Raw genomic sequence first — 15,419 nt, forward strand, 5'->3', positions numbered from 1 at the left:
AACAGCAGGTTCAACCACCTGCCTACGTAGTGACTCACTCATTCTTTATGTTGTTTGAGCGCCTATGGCTCAGAGGTCTGGAGGTCAGAGGCAGACAGAGCTGAGAGTGGGCGGTAGCAGACCCCATTACAACATGTAAGTGCAAATAAAAAAGTCTTTCTAAGTTCCATTATATCTGCTATATACACAATACGTGCTATTTTTGTAAAATTATATATATATATATATATATATATATATATATATATATATATATATATATATATATATATATATATATATATATATAAAATATGTAAAAAAAAATGCTAGATCATGCTCTCCTTCAGACCAGATCCAGATATGTATTAAACACTGAATTTAAATATTTGAAAAAGCAGTGACGTGGCACCTGATACTGAAAAGGCAATGATGCTAACAAGCTGCTATAACAATCAAATAAAGGAAAATCTTTGTTAGAAATTTGTGCTTGAATGATCATTTAGCCATAACAATAAAACCACTGAGAGTTGAAGTAAAAATACATTGATTACTCATCACAATGGCACCTGTTCAACGTGGCCCCATTAAGCAGATAGTGAACTGTCAGTTTTCGAAGTGTATGTGTTGGAAGCAGGAAAAATGTGCAAAATGGAAGGATCTTTGTATAGAACCAATTGTGATGGCGTGTGTGAAGTTCTTGTCAAATATACTGTAGCATTACCTATAAAAATATTGCTGGCTATAATACAAAGATGTCAGAACACAGAGCAGTACAGCTTTTTTGTTATGGAGCTGTGTAAGTGGTCTATGAAAGTTGGCATGTGAACATTGAAACTAAACGATGCAGCAATGGTCAAATGTGGGCTGATCTGGTGAATCATGTTTTTTGTTACATCACATGGACAGCCGGATGCATGTGTGTCACTTACATGGGGAATAAATGCCACCAGGATGCACTGTGGGGGAAAAAGGAAAGCCGCAGCTTTAGTGAATGTTGATGATTCACGGTCATTTCGATGCTACTTACCGACTTCTTGAGCATTGTAGCTTCTTTTAGCATGATAATGCCAAAGTGCAAATTCTTCAGAGAAGGTTTAATGAACATGTCAAAGATTTCGAGATATTGACTTATCTGAATTCAATTGCCCGTCTATGGGATGTGCTGGTTTTGGTGGAATAAGGAGACCTACTCAATATTATTCAGGTGTTTTTAATAATATGTCTGATTTTGTATGTGCTCCTATTAACACTTTCTAATCTAACTTACTCTTTGTATGTGCTCATATTACCTATAACTAACTTGATGATATAGATTTATCTATTAGTGTTGGTGTGAACATAATTGATTATGTAATAAACATGTTTTTTCAAGAAAGAATCCAGCAGACATTATGTTTCCCTGCTCAGAGTATCTTGCGAATTACTTATATTAGTGCTTAATATGAGTTGCAATGTTTCTTTTGCTTATTGCACTTTGGTTGTTGATTATTTTAAGTAGCACAGCAGCACTTACAACATATTGTTATTGTGCTCTTCTGATCTGATTGACCCCTGTGTAAATGTAACCCCTGTTAAGCTACGTTTTTCTGGGTAAATATTATAAATACATGTATTTAAAAGTAGCACAGCAGGTTAATCATAAATCTAGAGGCAATGAAATGAATGTTATTTTTTATTCATTCTTCTGGGATTTTCACATAGCAGACTTTTCCCCTCTTAACTCCACTCCAAACTCCCAACCACTTAATAAACTTCTGTAATAAACTTCTGGTTAATTTATATCCTTAATAACGTTTTTCCACTTCCTGGACTCATTAATGTGAGCACAGTTACTTACGAAGCACTTTTGTGTTTTGACCAACTTTGAGACGAGGCTGAAGCTGACAATGTTTTGTTTATGAGGACAGGATAGCTTAAGTATACAAATAAATGACTTTGCAGGTTCTCGGCTGACTCCTTGTAATTGCCCATCCCTATTTATAAAGTACCCTAAAAGAAATCTTATCTGTGAGTGCTGCAATCAGCTTTCACTGTGGCCCAAACATAACTCTGTGTCATGCCATGCTTTGACTTCCATACAGAAATAAATAACACTATCAGAGCCAAGCTTTGACTTTTCCCAGAAGCTCTTGAACTTTGTGTGTGCTGCTGTGTGTGATTGAAGCAGATTGTTGAGCTAAGGGAGGCTCAGTGACTTACACTCAAGCTGTTTGAATGTTAAGTGAATGTCTCTGAGATTCCGAGGCCCACTAAAGCGTTGGCTAGACTTGGCATGTATTCCCACCTTCTTCTTGCCCAGCAGCCAAGCAGCACCCAGCTAAAGCTTGACTCTCACTTTCTCACCCAACCCTGTAGACACCAGTCATCACAATATTTACTCAAAATCTGCTGCATCATGAAGGGAAGGTTTCATGAATCCACTTTCTATCTTAGGCAGCTGCATAAAGAGGCGTATAGTTTGCATGGTCACTTAAACCCAGCAGAGAGACTGCAGACTGCCAGGCCACAAACACAGCCATGCCTTATTTGGATATTTACCTGATGAGAGGATGAATTTACAGCCTGTTTTTTAAATTAAATCTAAACGTTAGGAAATGTCAGAAAAAAATGTCAGATAAACAGTATGATACCATAATGTATAATTTTAGTTTTTATGGCAACCATTTGATGTGTGTCAGTCTCATTGAATCTGCTACGGAATGATTTGATTAGTGTACTCCAATCAATTTTTATTTACATTCTCTAAGTATTAGAGTAAAGGGCTAGATCACATTTCTATCCAATCTGCAGGCTTCCTATCTGTTCAAAACATTTTAACATTAAAAAAATAATTGATAAAATTAATCAACCCAAAATTTGTTTTTATTACAACCCAAGGTAATATGTTTAGCCTATCTTTTATATACAAAGGTGCATGTAGTGCAGCTTTTAATTTCTCTTCATTTAAGGCCTGATTTTTCAAAAGATAACATCACCCAGAGGTTGAATCGTTTTCTATTAAGATCTTTAAATAATTGTATTTATAAAAACTTATAGTAACAGCTAGTTAAATTATCCTGCATACAAAAGAGTACAGGAAACATTGATATACTAGACAATAAACCATGGCAAAACAAATGTTTCACATGGTTTCTTTTAATATATTTTTAATTGAGGAACTGCTTTTTAAAAACCACACAGGCCATCCGGTGTCCTCACAAAAATGTTAATATAAATAGCTTGACTTCAAATCCCAGATGAGTAGAAGATTCTTCCTATTTTGGCTTTAGTAAGCAACATGGCAAGGGTCCTGAGCTCTTTTTGGCTTTTGACAGAGAGCACGGTTCGGTACTCGTTTTATTTTGCAGCACTGTTCAATACTCAACACTTTTTTGCATATTTTTATGAGGAAAACCTGGGGAATGAGTTGGTCATAAAAGCAATACAAGGTGGGTATTTATGGCTGGTCATCATAACCGATGTAAAGATAATATCTTGTGTATATTTTTTCGTATACATACACTATGCCAGGTAAGTAAGATTAAGTACGCATAATTATCAGTTCATGTTTCTAGAGTTTTTGTGCAGTTTTTTGTTCGGATATATGAAATATACAGAATTATATGGATGAGTGTACATGCTATTATATGTATGTTTGTAGGTGTTTTTATATATATATATATATATGAATGTGTATATTCTAGTAAATGTATATGTATTTCTGTATGGTTGTTTCTGTGTCTTTCCAAAATACATATAATTATTAATTAAGCCTGTGGCATCATCATTTATTTGAATACAATGACAACACATACTACAGTCTGTGATAGTGCAGCTACAAATCTGTTGTTAGTTAAGTGATTAGTTATTAACCGCACTCTTCTTTATCAACGCATGTCTGTTTTTTGTACTCATGGTAAATGATAATGAGTTTTAACATGTAAGCTTTAATTGTTTAAATTGTTACAATGTTGTATATAGTGTTGCATGTCATCATAAGGTATTTAGTCCTGTATCAACACTTAGCTGATTGTCAATGAGGTGTGCGGTATGACTTTAACGCGTCTCCTGCCAAGAGCAATCAGGTCTGTGGGGGGTTCAGTTTCCTGTCTCTTCAATACACTGTAGCTATAAATCAGGCTAAACATAAACTGCTCTCAACAAGAGACAATGCTATTTATCAGGAACCAGCTATGTTTACAATGCTTTCTGCTGTTGTAGCTCAGTAATCGCAATGCCTATTTAAGTGCTGCCTGGGCTTTGATCTGAATCTAAATGTATGTAATCAGTAAACATAACATTGATTCTCAATTGATTTCCTCATATAATCCAATGGCTGAACTATTAAATAATTATTATATTGTTTTGTGTATAAACTGTTTGTAACTATGTTTTGTTATGTAACAGTGCCATTTAGTTCAGTTGTAAAGAAACCCTTACCATTAAACAACATTTAAGATAAGGACATTAAATACACCAAATAATGCCAACTATTGTGTTTTATTTTATTTTTTTATTCTTCATAATTGACAAGTGCTATAATGTTATAAAAATGGTGTAAAGTCAGCTGAATATAGTTTATTTACTATTATAAAAATTGTTTTTTACATATCTTAACGTATTTGGGGTCATGGTTCATTACAAGATATTCAAGCATTTAAACACAGTCACAGCCATGTAGCTCTTTGGGTGGCTGTCCTGTTCCCAGCACAGCTGTTCTGTCGCCACTAGTCTGCCCTCCTGAAACTCAACTCCATACTCTCCTCTTCACTTATTGCTGACAGGCCATTACAACTTGTGATCTTCCCCATGTCCGGCAATGTGACAGGCTAATGTGTCCCATGTGTATATCACCTCCGATTTATAGGCCACGCTGGTTAAAGATTTGTTTTGTGTTTGACACTTAAGCTCTCTTTTAACAGGAGAAATATAAGATGGTGCCATATTTTATTAATAGTCAAAATAAATATATAGTGCTTCTCCTTAATCTAAGTTGGAAAGAGTACAGGAATTTGTTTTCTGGCAATGATTAACTCATAGACATGATGAAGATGGTCAGTTAATCAAGCATCAATGACTCTGCTGAATATCAACTTGTATGCTATTTGGCAACATTAGCAGATAACATATGCAGGGCTGTTTCCTAGAGAGACTCTCAGGTTGGACAGGTGCCTGGGTATACAGACGGCCAGGTGTACCATGTCTGAACGGATTACATATTGCTGTGTATTAATTAAGAATTACATACACCTAATACCTCTGCATATGTTGGAGGGTTAGGTAATCGAACAACGTAATGAAATGACTTCCCCACATAGACTCTCCCAGAAATATTCGGCTCATACCAAAATAAACTGGGTATTTTAGGAACAGGGTCATAAGAGCTGTCAATCTGTCACGTAAAAGTGATCAATCTAGGACAAACTGAAGTGGAGTAAAATTTCATGAGGGTGCTTAGCTCGACACAAGTGCACGTTTTTCAGTCAGGTGTTATGTTTTAACATAGCAAAAGAGGTATATGTGTTTTTCATAGTGTGTGTGTGTGTGTGTGTGTGTGTGTGTGTGTGTGTGTGTGTGTGTGTGTGTGTGTGTTTTGAAACCAAGCTGCATGTTTCAGACCAGAAATGCTGGGCTTGTATCACCTTTCACATGGGCACTCATTCACAGAGGGATTGAACAGCTACATGGAAAAAGGACTTGCTGCCACAGAGTTATGAAATCTAGAGTCTCACAGAGCTCTTTACCACCAATGCCACATTATCAGTACTTACTGTGTGGCTGGTGCCATGTTTGTTTGCTTAGATACAGTATTTTATAATAGGACAATAATGGATATTTTGGTTTTTCAGGACTGTGTGATTTTAAGACCAGGCTAGAGGAAGAGTTCTTCAACATGAATACAGGTATGAGGAAGCATTTATTAAGAATGTTATTGGGAAAATCAATAGCTCAAGATTTATTCCACAGCTAGCATTCATATAATGTATAATGTAAAATTTAAGTGATTCCTTTGCCACCCATCACAGCATTGTGTGATGTCTTCGAGATTTGTTTTTAGCATGTTGTTGTTCATTTGGCTCAGGGAATTTGGAAAATGTTGTGCAGCGCTCATTGTTAATGTGCTATTTTTTCTTTACAAAACAAAAAAGAAGCTAGATAACTACAAAGCTAGGGCTGACACTTAACATCCAGCCCTTCCTGTGATACAAAACCAAGCATGGCATTCTGGAGGGAAACCACCAGGCACTGTCTGGCACTGTTAGCACCCCACCCTGGCTTTCTGCAAAAACACTGACTCTCACACTAGTCAGCTTGATGCACTGTTGTACAGTTTAATTTTCTTCACATGGACTCAATCATAAATGATGCTAAAGCAGTGGGGATGCAAAACATTCACATTTTAATTGTGGTCATTAGTCAAGCATAATCAACTGTGATATACTGTGATTTTAGGCAATTGGTGTTTTAATTACAAGTTTTTTTATTTATATGATGTAACTGTGTGGTAGAATGTGATTGGGCTTATTTCTAGAAAGTTATTAACATGATATTGAGCATGTAGTAGAAGTTAGCAATTTTATGATTTAAGCATAAATTAGGAATATTTTAAATGTACACATGTTAAAGATTTAAATAGATTCTAGAGCAGTACAAACAGTACCCATCATGCAGCCATACTTGAGGGGACTATAGAATTTTATTAGACACATGATGACCTTTTGAGACACAATGATTTTATCAGTGTTTGTGGACAACATAAAAAATCTTTCAAAACATTTTACGACTTTACTTATATCACTTACTCTAAAGCTTTGCATGCTGTTTGGTTATCATAACATGCTTGCCTGAAAGCATTTTGTGTTTTTTTTTTTTCATGATTGTCCAAAAAAAAGTGTTATTGATGCATGTGCTTTGGCATCCCATGTGGAATATCTTTGTTTGTGTGTGCTGCCACGCTTCTCACAGACAGTGGAGGACGAGCTCCCAAGAGCACCAGGCTCTCACTCACACTAACCCCCATGAAGAGAGTCCAGAGTTCCCCAAACCTTTATGGGCTCACAGGTACTCTTTATAACCACTGCAAACCCACACAACCACTACTTACTATGTAATGGACGTATATGGGATGGGTAAGCTGGACCTTAGATGATTATAAAAGGATTTTGTTCAGAATCTTAAATGTTTTATAAGGGCATTGCAAAAAAGATGCTGATCAGGCTGTCTTATATAATTGATACTTTTTGTTCTTCTACATAGAAAATCAGTGTTTGCATATAAATTGGCAACCTCTGTCCAAGAGTCTACAGTATGTCTAATCAGCAGACAGGAATTCCTCTCAACTTAATAAGCGTCATTCACTACTGTGTCCTGCTTCCCTGCATGTCTCTATCTTTCTCTGTCTTACTGCATCTAACCAGCACTCAAGATGTTTTGTTTTGGGTTTTAGTAGCTTGCAACTGTTCCTCCCCATTACTTAAAAGGAAGCAGACTTTCACAGGAACTGTATTGTTGCCATATTTGTGCTGCTCCATGGCAACAATTGTGCAGCCTGTTGCTTTTTGTTCTATGTGTTTTTGCAGCCTTGTTTCATTCGCTGGTGACCCTTTTTGTTTGAGCAGCTTTATGGACTATGACCTCACGCACACAGTCCTCATTGTTTAATTATTCTGCCTGTGTCCTAAGAGAAGAGTTAAGGGCAATGAATATGCTCAGTAGTCTTGCTTTAGGTGAGACTTTACAGTGTGTGCTTTTGACTTTATCAGAAAGTTTAAAAAATGTATGCATATTTGGATGTGTGACCTTACCAGAGCTTAGCATTTTGCTTTGAATATTTGTTTTTACTTTTCTTTTAATTGATCTGAAATAAGAGTGATCAGTGGTCTTGAACACAGCCAGTAATTATATCTGATGAGCCACACAGTATTCAGACACAGTGGACACTAATGAGTGTTATAGAGCTTTAGCCATCTGTGCAGGTGCTGTGTAGCTTATACTATTTGAATATTCTTCATGTTGCAAGGCTTTTTTCAATAGATAGAAAGGTAGTAGCTTCCCATATGTTTTTTTAAAAGCATCTCAAACACCTAACTGCCTCGTTTCTTTTATGGTAAATAGGCACAGAATCTCCAGTGACAGATACAGGTAACCTTTTTTTATTCTATTCTTTTATTAACCACACACTCAGTGTCATATTAAATATATAGTTATTTTATATCTTGATGACTATGGCAAAAATAAAACTTGAACTTTTAGTGATTATATATTGTTTGATTGATGTGGAATGTTTTAGAAATGTGGTGGCCCTACACTACTGGAGATACTTTACGAAATGGCAACCTGGCCACTTCCTCTTTGGCGGCTAAAGGATTCAGAAGTGTTAGGCCCAACTTGCAGGATAAGAAATCGCCCACACCGGTAGGTTAAGCTCCATTCTCTAATGTTTGGCCCTGCATGTGTCAGGAAGTCAATTTTTTTCACAGGACATGCTTGTGGAAATGCAGTGGACAAGCGCCATAAATGTACTGGTCTTGTTAAGGTTAAAGGTAGCAAACAAATATATATCTCGACCTGCTCCAAACACTATTTGTTATTGCTATTATTATTTACCGCCTTGCTCTCAGTTACGTCACACAGGAGTTCTAAGACTTTTGCTAAATTGCTAATCTGGAACAACAAAAGCCAAAGGAGTGTCGGATTTTGATGTTAGATTGTATATTTGTAACTATTGTTACAGGTAGCAATCAGATACTGGTAGAAAAGCAAAGTTGTAAAATAGGGTTCAACTGAACGCATTTTTTTTTTCATCTAAATTATATTTATTATATTTTTTTCCCTTCTGTCTTATTTTTTTGCTTGTTTGCATGTTTTTATGGCTATACAGGGCCTCGCTCCACACAGAGAGAACTCTCAGCTGCATCCTGCTGACTGTAATACAGGAACATTTAGCCTCAATAATTATCCCACACAGTGCCATGATGGCCCACTGCTCATAACACACAACTCATTCTCCAGGGAAGTAATGTCTGCAAGCTCAGAGCAGAGGTCCAGAGGCAACCGATTTTCTGACTTCAACACCACTGACTCTAAACAGCCTCTCAGCTTTAGCAGTTTCCCCAGTGTATGTGGCCCTGAGAAACCTAGAATCCTTCCATCGCCTTTAGATCACCTTAACTCGCACTCCCCAGTTAGGCAGAATAAGAGACATGTAGCCTCTCTGTCCATATGCATCACACCACGGCACCAGACAGAAGCCAGTTACACACAGACTCTGTCTCTCAACTCCCACACTCCACCCAAAAGGAAGGACCCTCTGGATTCCAGAACAGTCTTTCACCCTTCACTGCCCCCTGCAGTTCAACAAGTGGTATTCATGTTTATATTCATAGTTGGTATTCCATCATCATAATAACACCAGCATATTTATAGTTCATCATGAAATACTTACTCATGTAATTTAATCTATGGTAAGCTTGCATAATAAATCTGAAGTCATTTGGATTTAGTTTTATTTCTTTTATTTTGGTACTTGTTCACACTGCACTTTCATGTTGGCACTTGTTCACACATGCATTTTCATGTTCATAATAATGTGTATTTTTATTTAATGTCCTTGGCATTTATTAGAAGTACAATCTTATTATTACTTTGATTGGTTTTACAATACAAAACCTCCATAATAGAAATCAATCTTTCCTAAGACTGCAATAAGTATAGACTAATTATTGTTTAACAATTTAGTGCATATAATACAATGTTCTTTCATCCACCAAGCAATCCAACGTTCTTTTATTTTCTCCTAAAGCAAATGACTTAATTTTCACAGCATTGTCTAATTCACAGCAATAATCTCCATCAATCTACCAATTTTTTCCACTGTTTTAGCCACAGCTTACCTTTCCCTCTCCTCTGTGTCAGGCCTACCCAGGACCACCAGTTGCCTCCTGGTCATCCACTAACAGGCCACACTTCTCCACTGACTACATCTGCTCTAGTACCTCTGACTCCTATTCACATCTTCTTTCCCATGGGCTTACCTATTCCAACTTGGATCCATATCCACCTCTAAGTGGCTCCTCTTCTCGTGCTCAGAGTCTGTCTTCCATGGCCATGCTGGAGGAGCTGAGAACATGTGGAATAGATTCGGAAGGAGGTTCTGAGACTCCTTTACCCACCCACTACCAGATGAGCAGTTCTACTGACAACATGGCGTTAAACATCCTTACAACTAGCAGTGCAAATGTAACTATTCCACAGGGTCCAGATTTATCAACATCTCTCTCATTTTATCTTATTGTTTTCTTCCTGTCCTACAGTGTCCACAGTGGACTTCAGTGCTTTTGCCTGCTCTGACAGTTTACTCAGTTGACCAACATGTTAACCAAAATTTTCCTGTTTCAAATATTTCTTCTCTCTTCTTCTTGAATCTCTCTTTTAAGTCTTTTCTTTTTTAAATCTCTTTTTTTTATACTTTTCCCACACTTTCCCTTTGACCTTTTCCTCCATTTCTTATTCTGTTTGATTGGTTAGTACCCTCCCTCCATCCATTGCTCTTTCTCCCTCTCCATTCACCCTCTTCTGCCGTCTTTTATTCAGAATTCAAAGGCTTAATCCACAGACACCAACCACCCTGTGATTCACATTGACTGGTTTTACCGCCTTTAGCCTCTGGAATGTTTGTATGTTGAACAATACTAATGATAGACTGGTTTCAAACTCACATTCACTTTTGCTCAGGACCCTGCTAAATGTATTTGCCTTTCAGCTTCCCCTAATCCCATAGTTCACTCCAGTGCTTCGTAAGATTCGTAAGTGATAGCCCATCTTTGAAGCAAGATCTTTGGTTTGGTTACAGGATGAGATCATAGTGGTGTTGTGATTGTGCCTAAACAATACTAATATAGGGGAAATAGCTGTAGCAAAAGCATACCACACCCTGCTTCCTTTCTGCACTCTTATTCTTTGTCTTTAACACTATATACCTTTGACATTATTTTCCTAATCTTTTTTTTTTTTACCTTAATAACATATTAAACAACACTGCAAAAATCAATGTGTTAAATAGTTTTTTATTCATTATTTCTGTATGATAATATTATTATTATTATTTTTTTAACATCTACTATTGTCATTTACTCCACAGGTTTTTGCTACTCTCTGCAATTTGGAAGCTAGTTTCAAGCCTGCATGTTTAAAACATACAGTATTTTTAAACCTGTCCAGTGAAAACTGATCTATAGTGTGTTGTGTTACATTGAAACCGTCTGGGTTGTTTTCTTTTCTCTATTAATTAGGGCCAAATGACTGTAAATGGAAGTGTAGGTGTGACTACAGGCCTAAAGAGTCACCTCCAACGACCCTTCTCCCCTTCCATGTATCCTCCTCTTCCCTCCTTCAGCTCTAGCCTCACAGCCATGCAGCAGGGCCGGAGCACTCGTGAGTACAACCTACACACAATCTAGAATTTGCTAAATTGATTATGGATCATAGATATCTATTATCCATTATTCCTGAAAATCTGATACTGGTAACTTATAAGCACATGAGATGGTTTATTCTGTTAAAAGGAAGAGTTTGAGGTGTTTATGATTAGAAATGTGTTGAGTCATATGCAACCATATAATGTAAGGGTGAAAGATCTCACCCTTCACACTTCATCTTACTTTTTTGTGGCATGCCAAGCTGTACTGCATTTAGTGTGAACATGCAGGCGCAGTTTAGTCGACTGACAACACAAGTGACTTCCTTGCTCAGTTTGTATCAGATGATGTCTCTAATACGAAGTGGCAAGTGAGATCTGTGTTAGGAAGTGTTTGCGGTATATAAAAGAGGATTAACACATTTTCCACATGCATTAAGACTTGATCAGAATAAGAGCCTCAAAACTCCAAGCAATGAACTTTCCTATTAAGACAGATTTATAAGTAAAGCATTGTTTTGTTGCTTGTGAGTTTATTATATTCACTTCTCTTTTCATGAGGGTTTTCAAATTCTACAAAAAAAAAATAACGGCATAGATTATTACTAACAGGATTTTTGAGATTGTCAACTTGTCCGACTTACCCTGGCTTTTCCATTTCAGCTTCCGAGTCTGTTTCTCCAGTCTACTCAGCTGTGGGTTCAGTGACTTCTATGCATGCACCAGATGATGAAAAGAGAGGTACAGCAGAAAAAGTTTCCCATTACTCAGGCATTGGCCCTATAGATGAGTTTGGAATTCCCACCGCTACCAGGACTGTAAGTAACCCATGCATGAGTTTGCATGTGCATGTCCTTTTTGTTAAACCTAGTGTATTTAAGACTGAACATAGATTATTTGAGCCTGGCATTTAAGGCATTTTCTTATGTTAATCCTCAGAAAAGCAGGTGACATTTAAGGCTCAATTCTCTTCAATTTAATTTTATTTGTATGACGCTTTTAACAATAGACATTGTCTTAAAGCGGTTTTACAGAAACAAATATATTATGAATATACATTTAATCATCATACATTTGTCCCTGTAAGTTTATTCCTAATGAGTAAACAGTGATGACAGTGTCAAAGAAAAAACTCCTTGAGATGGTATGCAAATGAAACCTAGTTTACTGTTGAAGTTATCAAATTCTTACTGAGGGAGACTCAAGTGTAAAACAATTAGAGCAATTGCAGCCCTAAGCCATTGTTACAAACTGTTTATATTAACTACAGTCCAAAACCATCTTAATGGTTCTTGGATCAGCATTGTTGAACAGCCACACAATTATTTTTCTTGTCTCAGCATAATATTGGCATCTATAGTTTTCATTAGTAATTATTTTATTGAATGCAGTGCAAAAATGTCTAAATAAAATGCTGTTTTGTTTGCCGCTAACAAGACTGTGGACAGGCCAAAAGACTGGTACAAGACTATGTTCAAGCAGATTCACGTGGTGCAGAAACCAGGTGGGATGGAACCTTTTACACAATTATATTTAAGTAAATTGTTCCGTTTAATCAAATTCATGAACTGTCATGAAACTTTTATTGTGTTACTTCCATAATATGCAAAACATTGACATTGTTGTGTAGAATGTTCCACATAGTAAAACAGTTTAGATTAGATTTTCATCTTCTCTTTGCCCCCTCACACAATCAGTTATGTTTTAGTGTCTCATAGCTAACTACATCTGTATAATCCTTGAAATGTTTTGTGTGCCCTTCATTCTCGGTATAAATGTGGCATCTGCTATTGCCATGTGTTTAAGGCTCAAGCTAAGATCAACCTGCAGAGAGATGAATTGACAAGTTTTATAAATGGTGCAACACTAAAAGAACCTTACTCAGCATATTGTGAATTAGAGCTGAATCATACCTGGAGCCTGACGGTGCAGTCCCACTAGAATCTGACAGAATGTTGTCCTGGGGATTACAGAGGTCAAAGAGACATGTGCACTAAGCAATTCTTAGAAATTTAAATGAGGTTTATTTGAAATCGAAAAGTGTTAAAAAAGAATGATACTTGAGTCTGCTTGAATATTACATTTTCAAATCATCTTTATGTCTATTTCTATTTGTTTTTACAGAGTTTGAATATTCTGGTTCCTGTACTACTCCTCAGACTGCTACAAATGATGGTGTGTGTCTTGTTCACTTTCTCTAAAATTACACAATAATGTATTTGCAAACTGACTTGAATTTTTTTACCTTTTTTTCTTTTTTTTTTTTTTCTTTTTTTTTTTTTTACAGAGAAGCACAGTACAACTTTTAATGTCCATGCACACCCTGCACCTAAGAGCAGTACATACAGACCCATAACCAAGAGCATCTCTGATAATGGCACATGTGGATTCAGAACATCCAGCTCATCTTCTTATCCAACTTCCTCATCAGCTCAGCCAATGTCTCACAATCATAATATCCACCAAAGTGGCAGCAGCACTCCAGACATGTGAGATCCAGTTTCTTCTCTGTCCCATATATACTGGTAAAAAAAAAGAGAGAATTTCTTTAATAAAATGTTCAGTTTGGTTTGAGCCTGATAATAAGAATAAGCAGATTTAGTCCTAACTGCTGTATGTGTAGTTTCCACAGACTGTGTACTATACATCTACAATTATGGAGTAGATATAGCATACATACTGTAGCCACTGCCAAAGTCACAGTTTTTTTCAAAACTGTGGTTATGTGAAGTTCGATTACAGAATTCATTTAATTGCTACTCATATGCTCTTAGGAATCAGTGGGGTCCTCCAGATAGAAAAGTGGATACCCGCAAATACAGAGCAGAGCCCAGGAGTATCTTCGATTATGAGCCAGGGAAGTCCTCTATTCTAGATCAAGAGAAAGCAGTAAGTGTTCTCGGATTTTTTCCCCCCATTTTGTTGCATTGCAAACAGTGCAAACGTTCTGTTACTCGTGTTGCTAGGAAGTTACCAGGTCTCATTGAAAATAAAGTCTCCATTCACTTTGTTGCTTTGATTCTCTGTATGTGTGAATGTAGCTTTACACAGTACTTTATATTGTCAAGTCAACAGGCTTGATATTGCCATCAACTTTTTTGTTTTAGTGCATAAAACAAATTTTTATGATAAAACAGTTAGTGATAGTGATATTTACTCTGTTGCCAGTATATTAATACATTATTGCCATCAATGATATTTTTGCACCTGCAAAAAGGTGCATATATCCATAATTGGTTAATTATGAATTGTAACTGTTCCAATACTCGTATGTGGGGATGTGTTCAGATTAGGGATGCGTGGTATACCGGCACTGTAAAAATACCGGTATATATTATAATTTAGACGGTACGATATCATAATTTTGCTGAATTCGGTATTTCATACACTGCTGTTCCGAAATTCACCTGTAGGCGGCAGTGCTGCGAAACCGTTACAAAGACTAAAACGATTTGCACATGCATTATTGTGTTACTTCAGTTGCAGTCAAATGTAACCTATGTTCCTGGTAGGTTTTTGGTTACATTTTAAAACATTATTTTGCACTATGTGTTTGCACTGAAAAGATCATTTTCAAATATATTTTTATTTCTCCAGTTTTATATACTGTATATTTTTTCCAACATGAAAATGTTTGCTGTAGGTTTTTCTTTTACAGTTTGATACAAAGGTATTACGATATTAATAAATTTTTTTTAATTAACTTATTTTTTGTGGCTAGTTGTTTGTCACTTATGGTAACGATTTAGTATCGATACCAAGGTATTACATTCTGGTATCTTACCAAAGCCAAAATTATGGTATCGAGCCATCCCTAGTTCAGATACACCAATTTATATTCAGGGCCTGTACCTGCCCTAATTCTATACTATATTATAATAACTGTAATCTTTGAGAGGTTAGAATTATTAAATGCAATACAAGTGCATATTGTGAGAATTTGTATCATCTGGCTTAGTTTGGGTAAATGGTCTGTTACTGCCCTCTCGTGGAATAGGAAAGGTACTGTAGCTGACTAATAAACTGCTACTCAACATTTTTT

General features: G+C 36.4%; 1 protein-coding gene across 1 annotated transcript in view; it reads left to right on the top strand.

Moving 5' to 3' along the window:
• Positions 1–3,239: 3,239 nt before the first annotated feature.
• LOC310736459 (sorbin and SH3 domain-containing protein 1-like) overlaps positions 3,240–15,419 on the top strand; it is a 28,353-nt gene continuing 16,173 nt past the window's right edge. Inside the window, exons 1-13 of the mRNA XM_083559968.1 lie at positions 3,240–3,410; positions 5,811–5,864; positions 6,928–7,023; positions 8,077–8,103; positions 8,252–8,376; positions 8,843–9,325; positions 9,877–10,200; positions 11,253–11,394; positions 12,041–12,195; positions 12,815–12,881; positions 13,502–13,552; positions 13,665–13,866; positions 14,152–14,266. Coding sequence (XP_083416094.1) covers positions 3,260–3,410; positions 5,811–5,864; positions 6,928–7,023; positions 8,077–8,103; positions 8,252–8,376; positions 8,843–9,325; positions 9,877–10,200; positions 11,253–11,394; positions 12,041–12,195; positions 12,815–12,881; positions 13,502–13,552; positions 13,665–13,866; positions 14,152–14,266 — 1,992 coding nt within the window. The 5' untranslated portion in view covers positions 3,240–3,259. The remainder of the gene's footprint in view (positions 3,411–5,810; positions 5,865–6,927; positions 7,024–8,076; positions 8,104–8,251; positions 8,377–8,842; positions 9,326–9,876; positions 10,201–11,252; positions 11,395–12,040; positions 12,196–12,814; positions 12,882–13,501; positions 13,553–13,664; positions 13,867–14,151; positions 14,267–15,419) is intronic.

This window comes from Silurus aristotelis, assembly GCF_946808225.1.
Source record: "Silurus aristotelis genome assembly, chromosome: 14".
In the NCBI taxonomy this organism is placed as follows: Eukaryota; Metazoa; Chordata; class Actinopteri; order Siluriformes; family Siluridae; genus Silurus; species Silurus aristotelis.